Source organism: Desmodus rotundus, chromosome 3 (genome assembly GCF_022682495.2).
Source record: "Desmodus rotundus isolate HL8 chromosome 3, HLdesRot8A.1, whole genome shotgun sequence".
Taxonomy (NCBI): domain Eukaryota; kingdom Metazoa; phylum Chordata; class Mammalia; order Chiroptera; family Phyllostomidae; genus Desmodus; species Desmodus rotundus.
The window spans coordinates 199,906,655-199,916,357 of NC_071389.1; the positions used below are offsets into that span (position 1 = coordinate 199,906,655).

Consider the following 9,703-nt stretch of genomic DNA (forward strand, 5'->3'; position numbering starts at 1 on the left):
CACCGAGTACCTTAGGGACTGCTGTCTAAATGTGGGCCTGCTGTTTCGGCCGACGGGCCCGGCACCACCAGCTAAAACAGACTTGACCGCGGGCCTGGCCTTTGGCTGGGGGCTTCCAGGGGTCCAGGGAAAGCCAGCCGCCTTCAAAGTACCTCTTCAAGCCACGTGGCCTTTTGAGACGCAGACCCTGCTAGGAGAGCACGCCAAGTGTCCACGGCGGCCCGCCCACGTCGCGGGTTTCATGGCGTTGGAGGCAGGGTCCAGTTGTCTGTCTCCTCCGAGCCTCGGCTTCGGGAGCCCAGGAGGGACTCGCCCCGTCGCAGAGCCATCCTGCCCAGGGACGGAGGGCCACCGCCATCTCCTCGGCTGGGTGTCGCGCACTTTGTCCGCCTCCGCGCTCCTGGGGCTGGGCCTGGTCGGCCTGGAGCGCATGTTCGCGGTGGGTTCTCGCTTCCCTCTGAGCTCCCCACAGTGGTGCCCATGCAGGAGAGGCGAGGACATCGTGTGGCCCGTCGAAGCTGCAGACTAAGATCGGTACCACCCGCTGAGGGCTTGCTGTTAAAAAAAAACGTCCGTGGAAGACTTTCCCACACCCAGTTCTGATGGCACTGGCCCCGCCAGGCACCGGGCAGTCCCAAAGCCTGCTCTGTCTTTGCTCACTCTCCTTTTAACGTGGCCCAGCTTCCCAGGCTCCCCCGGGATTAAGGACTCCTACCAACCGAGTCTTCGCATCTAGCAGTCAGTTCAGGGGACCCGTGCAATTCCTGACAACAGGCGACCGTCAGATGGCGCCGCGGGCAGCGAAGTGCCCGTGGATGCCTGCAGCAGGAAGACTGTCCAGGCGGGCCAGCCGCGCAGGTGGCAGGAGCGCATGGAGGCTGCGACAGGAAACGCGGACCTGCCCGCCGGCCCTGTGCTGGCAGCTCCGTGGGGCGTGCAGTCGGCCAGCAGCTCTCCTCTTTGCAGGTGCAGGGACAGCGCCTGGGGCGTGAAGACCAGCTCCGAAGGTCGAGGTGTGAATTTTTGCTGAGGTTTACCTACTTTTCAGGGGCCATTTTAATAGAACTCAAGAGATCGGTCACCGACCACCTGGCCAACGCGGCACGAGAATAAGAAGAGAGGCAGCACCCGGTCTGGCCTGACTCGGAAGCCATAGTTCCTCGGGAACCACAGTGTAGCAGCGACAATGTGACGTTAAGTTCCGTGAGAAAAAAAGACGAGTCTTCTTGCTCTTGTTTAAATAATCCCATAGTGCCCTCCCGTTACGCTTTCCTTGTGGAATGCACCGGGTCCCTGAACTTTATTTCCAGAGTGGGCTTCGGGCTTTTTTTTTTTTTGCGTATTGGAACAGAGGTGAGGCCGCCGCCCGTGTTATGTTCCCACCGCCTGCCCCCACCCCCCGTTGAGGTGCCTTCTCCGGTCTCTGCAGTGGGGCTGTCCCCAGACCACGCGCTCCTCACGATTCCAGCCTGAGACAGAAGGAGAATTGCCGTTTACTAGCCCCCTGCCCCAAGAAAGGGGGCAGGTAATGTGGTCCAGCTGAAACACAGCCACGTCCTGCTGGAACCCTCTGCCCTCTCTACCCGTGGTCAATGTCACATCGTGACTGAAGCTACGTCAGGGACGTCAGTGGCCCCGTGGTTGTGAAACACATTATCCTCAAAACAAAGAACAAAACAACAAGAAACCCATTTCTGATACCAGGGACGGTGAATTAAGACCTGGATCTATTGGTCCCCCCCCCCCAGTGCTACTTTGGGTCAAATGTGAAAAGCTGTTTCTCTCCAGAGCGGGGAACACACCGGCCTCCTCTTGCCCTCTGTGCCCAGTGGCATCTGAAATCCGTTACACGACGCACTACAGCCCCACACAGGCTGGGGACAGACCAGGCGCCCCCCAGCCTGGAACAGCAGGGACCCAGGGAGGGCCAGCTTCAGGCCCCGAGGACAAGTGACCGACGATCTGTTCAGGGGAAAGTCATTCACCTTGGGGAAGGGTCTTCTCTTTTCAGAAGCACAGTCGGTCTGTTCCTTTTTTCAGGCCTAAAAGCCGTACCTCACAGACACGACTAGCAGTCGGCGTGCTCTCCCGGAGAGACTGCAGCGTCCGTACCCCAGCGCCACTGCGTTTTCTACCCTGCGGTAAAAGGAACCGTGTTCGTAGCTGTATCTTAAATACTGTGATTTGAATTTTCTAAACCCTAACATAAATAATTTACTAACTGAAAGTCATGTATCTAGTAACAGCCATCTGGGATTTTTGAAATCAGTGTTCACTGACACATGCTCCTAACAGCCTGACTCTCAGACCTGCGGGAAGCAGGATGCTGAAGTATGACGACAGAGACAGAACCACAGGCACGTGCACCAGAGTTCTGCACGTCCTGGGGTTTGTTTCTGGTCACTCTGTCCCCTCCCGCACTTCACGTGCGAGCGGCACAGCGAGTCTGTCTGCATCCCCTCCACCAGCCAGGCCGCCGTGGACCCGAGGTCACGGACCTCACAGCAGGGCCGCGGAGGCCCCCAGCTGCTCCCCAGCGCCAGCAGCCCTCTGCCCAGCAGGGGATTAGTGCCTGTGGGCTGGTACCAAAGAACTCCGCCATCGGGAAAGTTCTGCTGGCGTATCTGCACCAGCTGGTCTTCTGGCAGCCTCCAGGTGGCCCACTCTGACGCAGAAACCAGAAACCACAGACCCCGTGAGTCTCCCACCCTCGGTTTTCCAGATCTGGGTAAAGCTCCTGGCCGCTGGGGGTCTGCGCTGCCCTGGGACCCACTCAGGACTGAGCGGGTTTCCAGAGCAAGGCCGGGGCTTGCCCTCCTGGCATGTGCTTATTGTCACCAACCCCGTGCCTTACACTCTCCAAGCGTGCAGGGTGACAGGCCTGTCTTTATTCCCGGCTGGCTCTGCGTCTGGGCGGGGTCTGGGCCCCCAGGAACGGGGTGTGCGGAGAACAGCCACCGGCCTGTGGCATCTCCCCAATCACGCTAACCAGTCTTGGTTCCAGCATTGAAAATGGCTCTCGAATAACTAATTTTTAAAACCTTGGGTCTTACTCATTTTCCCATTAGGAAATTGAACTGATCGTATATATTGATTTATATCCTGACTTTACGGGAACTTATGTATTTGGAATGTCCTACTGTAAGACTGATGAATGTAAAGAGTTAATTTCAGGGTACCGTTTTGCCTTAATGGTTTTAAAAAATAAACTATTTTTAAAACTGGTTGGGTGAGTTGGAGTGATGCTGTGAGGTAGCTGTTGCCTGTGAACCAGCCCCCAGCACGGTCTGCCCTCAGCGGAACGCACCCCCCACCTCAGGGGTCACTGGGGCAGAGCCCCTTTTTGTTCGAGAACAGAGTGCGCCTTGGAGCGTGTGGCCGGGAGGAGGACATGCATTTGTGGAAAGTGACGGGAGGCCCGGGAGCACAAAGCCCGCACACGCTCGGTCAGTGGCAGCTCTTTATTCACTCTCTCCCCAGCCCGCTTCTCACACTCCGCCGGGTGAGGGGTCCCGCAGCAAGTGCGGAATGAGACCAGCAGCGGCGGAGGGCAGCTCATAGTCCGGCCTACCCGCACCGCTGAGGCGGAGCCCTGGGGAGCAGCACAGGGACGCCAGCAGGCTGTGGGGCTGGCCTTCCCGGCACCCGAGGGCTGAGTCCACTGTGGAGCAGGGCCGGAGGGAAGGTGGCCAGGCGTCCAGTCTGGGCGTGGCGTGGCGCTGGGCCTGGAGCGGAAACCAAACCACAGGGAACAGAAGGGGCTGGAAGCACCACAGGCAACCTCCCGAGCTGAGCGCCAGGTGACTGCGGGGGTCTCCTCACGCTGGGACGAGTCGGTGGGCCTTCGCACCTGCGCTACCCGGGCATAGGGCCCGGCAAAGTGGCATGGTGCATGGAGACAACCCCTGGATCTGGCCCCATGGTACGGAGGGCACGCGGGGCTCCAGGCCCTGCCACGTGTGAGCAGGAAAGGGCCCAGAGATGACCCTGCAGGGAGGGCAGCGCCCTGGAAGGAGCGAGGGGGCCCTACAGGCTTGGCCTCGGCTTCCCTGGGCTCTTGCACGGTGCCCAGCTCTGAGCGGTGCCACCCCGGCCCTGCTGCTGCTGCTGCAGCTGCAGGCAGGACCCCATCGCCCTCCGGCTCCAGGCCGCCCGGAATCAGGGCCAGCTCCTGCAGGGCTCCCAGCTCAGCCCCCACCCAGCCGCAGAGGCTGCGCTCAAGTGTGAGTGCTGGGCTGGCCGGCCAGCCTCTTTGATGGAACTTTCCTTTTCTCCAAGTCCTGCCGAATTTCCTGAGGGAAGGCGTGGACGTTCTCCTGGACACAAGGGAGGCAGAATCTCTTGGAGTAGAACAGGCTGCACTCCTGGAAGAGGAGGGGAGGGCTGAGTATGCAGGGCGGGGCCACTTGGGCAGCTGAGAGGAGGTGGGAAGGGTGCAGCCAGAGCCGAACAGAACGGAGAGAGGGAGACTGCACCCCAGGGGCCTGGCCACCTCAAGGAACGTGAGTGGTCTAGACCTGACAGAAAAATGGTGGTGGAGGGCAAGGGGTGGGGGAGGGGTGGGCCGTGGGACCTGCAGGGGAATCCCCCAGCAGCCGAGACTGAGGCTTCCTCCCAGGGCCCACCTCCTCGCCCTGCCTTTTCACCTCCTAGGGAGGGAGGGGTTCGCTGTGGCCCGGGACCTCACCGTGGGCAGGCTGGCTCTCGAGACAGGCCACTGCCTGCCTGCCCTTGGGTTTCCAGACACCAGGCTCGCTGTGCTTGTGCTCTGGCCCCCTGCCCCCCACTCTCTTCACCTCTCTCCTCCCAGATAACGCTCTGCCTGCCCAGCCTTGGGGCAGATTGAAGGCAGCCTCCTGGGTAAAGCAGGCACCAAAAGCAGGGCCTAGCACCCAACAAGCTCCGGAAAGTGGGGCTGCTTCCTCTGGAAGGCCCCCCAGGAACAATCAGAAAGCAGGTCACCATCCTGTGGAGGCAGAGGGACCACCAGGGGCCACTGGGGTGGTGTGGAGCCTCCAAGAATCTATTGGTTTTCCCCAGCCCCACAGAGGCCCTTGGACTGACCTCAGTTTGCCTCTCTGCCTGTCCCTTCCGTTGGCTAAGGGACTGTCCATAATGAGGTAGACCAGCTGGTCTCTAAGAGCAGCCACCGCCCCCAACCTAGGGATCCCAGGGTCACAGAGGCGAGGTGAGGCTGGCATACCATCCCCGGGAAAGGCTCACGTGTGACCTCTCCCACAGCCATGCCTGTGGGGTCCCTGGCCCCTCCCCCAGGGAAGGTGGCCCCAGTTGCCTGCGCAGCTTACCCACCGGGCCCACACACACTAGCCGGCCACAGATGCTGCATTTGGAGCCGAGGATCAGGAATCTGTCCTTGTCGGGGGTGAAGGGGTCCTTGGTGACAAAGCTCTCCTCCAAGAGGCTGCAGGACAGTAAGTGATGCCAGTGTCCACCCTCTGTGGGGGGAGGCCCTCCTGGGCCTGCACACCCAGCCAACTCCACGGGGTGGGGCTGCGGGCTCTGGGCTCAGAAGCAGCCATGAGGGAGGCCAACGGAGGGGCTGCTGCAGCCGGAGCCCCCAGACCCCAGCCTCATTCTCCAGATGGGGCAGGGCCACGAGGCTACCCCTCACCCCTGCTGTGGCGATGCCCATTCCCAAACGGCCTGCATCTGGGCAGGGAGAACCCAGGGTGCTACACGCCTGTGCGAGGTGCTGGCCTCACACTGCACACCAGGAAGGAGGAGACCCCCAGGGTTCCAAGACGACACCCCCAGTTCCTGGGCAGTAGAGGAACGCACCCAGTCAGAAGGAAGAAACTAAGACCTCTGCCACTTGTCCTGTGTGAGTAACATTTTGGTCAGCGTCCCCCTAACGTGGCAGTTGATGAAGGACAAACTGAAGGTCAATAATCCGGCCCTGAGACCCAGGGGCTCTGCTCCAGGCATATCCCTGGGCACGTCCTGGGAAGCTGGTCCTGAGGACTCACTCCCACCAGCGCATGAGCTGCAAGGCTGAGCACCAGCAGAGGGGGCACAGCCCTGTCCCCCCACCCCCATGAGGAGCCCTCCTCAGCTGCCCGCACCCAGCTGCCAGGCTGTCCTGGCCTGAGCCACAGTGCATCTTCCCAGGCACAGGCAGGGCCAGACTGAGGATGGAGAGGGCAGGAAGGGCCTGGCAGGGGCTGGGAGAGCTGGATGGCCCTCGAGCCCTGCCTCGTGCCTCCTCCGGTCACACCGAGCATCCAGAACTGGGCTAGGTGGGCCTAAAGCCAACACCCAAGTCACACGTCAGACTCAGGCCACCAGCTCAGTGTGCGGGGACTCGCGAGCCACTGGACACATACTCACATGATAGACTGGGTGTTGGGGGGCTTCTGCCCCACGTAGCTGTAGGGAGCTGTCAGGGCGCAGAGCTGGCACTCAAACACACCCAGGGGCCGGCGCTCCACCTCGCACGCCATCTGCAAGGTCAAGACGCAGGGCAGGTCACTGTCAGAACCCAGAACTGCCCAGAGCTCCAAGTCCCCACGGCGTGTTGGACTGAGAGGGTGGAAGCGCCCCTTTCCAACAGGGAACCTCAAGTTCAGAGTAAGTCCGAGACCTCCCCCAGGTCCCAATTATTTTCAAGTGCGTAAGAGATTTTTCACCACGAGAGATTTGTGCTCTGCCATAAAACGAGGCAGCAGTGATAAAACCCTGAAGTCACAGAGTGCGTCTCTAGTCCCAAAGTGACTGAATTAAAACCGGGATCAGAAAGACACCTGAAAAACCTCCAAAGACTTGCAAGCTAAACAATACAGTTCTAAATCAACCGTAGTTCAAAGAAGAAATCACAAAATTTCACAAAGGGAAATTACAAAATATTTTAACTAAATGAAAACTAAAATACCACATATCAAGATACGTAGACTGCAGCTTAGGCAGTGCCTACAGGAAAATTCACTGCTTTAAATATGTAAATTGGAAATGAACATGTAATGTCAGTCATTGAAGTTTCTACCTTAAGAAACTAGAAAAAAGCAAATTAAACCCTAACATAAATAGAAAGAAGAAAATAATAAAAGACGGAAATCAAAGAAATAGAAAATGACAAATAATGAAAAAAAAATCAATAAAACCAAAGCTGGTTATTTCAAAACATCAATAAAGTTGGTAACCTCTAACTGGGCTGACAAGGAAAACGAAAAGATGCAAAGTGCCACCATCGGGGACGAACGAGGGGACATCGCTTAGACTACAGACAGTGAAATGAAAATGAGGACATACTATGAACAACTTTTTACCAAGTTAATCTGACATTTTAGCTAAAATGGACAGATTTCTCGGGGGAATCATCAAAAGTGACTCAAAAAGAAACAAAACCCGAATAGCCCTATAGCTATTGAGAAAACTGGTTTCATAATTTAAGGTTTTCCTAAAATAATGAAATAAAGCAATGGAAAAAATCAGGCCTAGGTTACTTAACCACAAATTGTCAAGCATTTAAGAAAGAAATATTGGGTTGACCAAAAAAGTCCATTTAGCTTTTTCCGTAAAATCAGACATATTTTTCATTTTCACCAATAACTTTACTGATGTGGATGTTTTGAGGGCCGGCTGTCTCTCCTGCACGGTACGGCCTTGATTGTTCTCAACTGGGTCACTCTCAGCTGCAGCCGGTCTGCCCGACTGTGAGCACCGTCCAGCGAGAAACCTCCAGCACGAAACTTCACAAACCACTTCCGACACGTTCAGTCCATCACAGCACCTTCTCCGTACACGGCACAAATCTTTTCTTGCATTTCAGCTGCATTTTTACCTTTCTTGAAATAATAAAGCATAATATGCCGAAAATGTTGCATATTTTATTCCTTCTTCAATATTAAAATGGCTGCACAAAAATTCACCAACTTTGGTAAGTTTTTTTTTTTCACAACACAATCTAACAAAATTGTTTTGAATGAAGTTAAAGACAACTAAGCACTACTGGAGCCATCTTACAAAAAAAACCAAGTGAACTTTTTGGCCCACCCAGTAGAACCAACATACGGAAGCTGTTTCAGAACGTAGAGCAGGCAGCGCTCGGTGGTGACTTTATGAGGACAGTGTCACATGGACACAAAAACTGCCGGGACGGCCCCGACACCGTTACCCAAAGCCATCACCGGAAAACTGCAGACCAACACCCTTCCTGAGCCTAGATACAAAAATCCTTAGCAAAATATTAGCTAACTGAATTCAGCAATACGTAAGAAGCCTAAGGCATCATGTCTGAGTGGATTCAATTCCAGGAATGCAAGGTTCCTTTAACATTGAGAAGCCCGCGAAGGCAACTTATGACAGTAACGGAAAAAAGGAAGACCACCACATCATCACTTCAATAGGTGCACAGGAAGCAGGACAAAATTCGAGAGAATTTTTCAAAATCAGGGCTCTGAGTGGTGCTTTGAACCCAAGGGGCTCCTGAACTGACGGAATAAACTCCTTTCCTTGATATTTCAGGCCTCCTAAGAGCAGGCGCAATCTTTTCCCATTACTGCCCCCCCCATCCCCCGCACACCAGGCTGATATTCCTGTTTACTCCCCTCCTTGCCTCTACTCCTGCTCTTCCTCCACCCAGAAGGCTTCACCACCTCTGCCTGTGGAGCTTCCCTCCGGCTGCCTGGAAGATCTTCTCTCTATCTTTGGCTTTTAGCAGTTTGAAAAAATACACACACACACACACACACACGTGTAATATCTGCATAACATAAAATGAAACATATAACATGAAGTATACGCACATTATGTACGTGCATAATACACATGTATATTATACACAGATGTTGTGTGTGTGTGTATACACACACAGGTACGGAGTCCAGCAAAAGTAAGGCCTGCTTCAGTGTGGTTGGTAGGATACAAACATGGGCGTAATAACTTAGTTTTCATTTCATTTCACCTAAAATGTCATGTGCTGTGCTTGAGTGTGATACTGTTGTGTTGCAGAATTACATGCTTAGGGTGTTGTAATGAAAAAGAGGGACGTCATTTGTCCCGGACCCCGTCCTTTTCTTTTACAGGTTTTCCCCTGCTCGTCCTTCTCTGACTAGTCTTTGGCTTGTGTTCTGGTATCTTTTATTATTTTTGGAAAATCCTTAACCACAGTCGCCCCGACCTTTCTCTTTCTTCTGCTGGGTTTCCAAGCGCAAACTGGTCAGGCTGTTTGCCATGTCCCCCCGTTCCCGCACCCTCGGTTCTGGGGTTTTTCATTGTTTCAGGGTGAGTGATTTCTGTGGACCTATCGTCAAGTCGTTCGGCTTTTTCCCCCCTGGCCCGTCGCGATTCGGGCGCATCGCCTTCAACGTGCTCTTGGAAGGCATTCTTCGCCTTGCTGTCTTTTAACCCTAACCTTTACACCTGACGTCCACCTCGGAGTTTCCTGAAATGCCCCTCTCGACGTCTGGGGGACCCCGCACGTCCAGGCCCGGCCCCAGGAGCTCACAAGCCCGCCGTCATCCGGGGGCCTTTCCCGAGTCCTCCGTCCCGGGACCAGCGCCGCGGGCAGCGGCTCCGACTCCTGGTCCTCGGAATCCCGCAGACCTCTACGGAGGCGCCGCGGCCGGCGGCGAGCAGCAGGCGCTGGGAGGGACTGGGGCAGGCCGAGCGCGCGCAGTCCCGCCGCACCGCCAAACCGACCTTCTCACCTCCGCTCGCCGGCAACGGCGTCCCGGGACCACTGCGC

At 55.9% G+C, this 9,703-nt stretch overlaps 1 protein-coding gene across 5 annotated transcripts; it reads right to left on the reverse strand.

Annotated features, from left to right (window-relative positions):
- Window positions 1-3,446: 3,446 nt before the first annotated feature.
- CDPF1 (cysteine rich DPF motif domain containing 1) lies at window positions 3,447-9,703 on the reverse strand. Of its 5 annotated transcripts, none has more exons than XM_053919730.1 (4): window positions 9,658-9,703; window positions 6,349-6,461; window positions 5,311-5,422; window positions 3,447-4,364 (listed from the first exon to the last, which is right to left on the reverse strand). In XM_053919730.1, the coding sequence occupies exons 2-4, from the start codon at window positions 6,459-6,461 to the stop codon at window positions 4,218-4,220; spliced, it is 372 nt and encodes a 123-aa protein (XP_053775705.1). In that variant the 5' UTR covers window positions 9,658-9,703; the 3' UTR covers window positions 3,447-4,217. The 5 variants fall into 5 exon arrangements, with proteins under 5 accessions (XP_053775705.1, XP_053775706.1, XP_045042728.1 ...); XM_053919731.2 differs by having other exon boundaries at window positions 9,666-9,693; XM_045186793.3 differs by having other exon boundaries at window positions 9,464-9,659.

Coding starts and splice junctions, on each gene's coding strand:
- CDPF1 (XM_053919730.1), bottom strand. CDS start 6,461: ATGGCGTGCGAGGTGGAGCGCCGGCCCCTGGGTGTGTTTGAGTGCCAG. Junction 5,423..6,348: donor CCCAACACCCAGTCTATCAT/GTGAGTATGTGT, acceptor ACTGTCCTGCAG/CCTCTTGGAGGAGAGCTTTG. Junction 4,365..5,310: donor GGCTAGTGTGTGTGGGCCCG/GTGGGTAAGCTG, acceptor CTCCTCTTCCAG/GAGTGCAGCCTGTTCTACTC.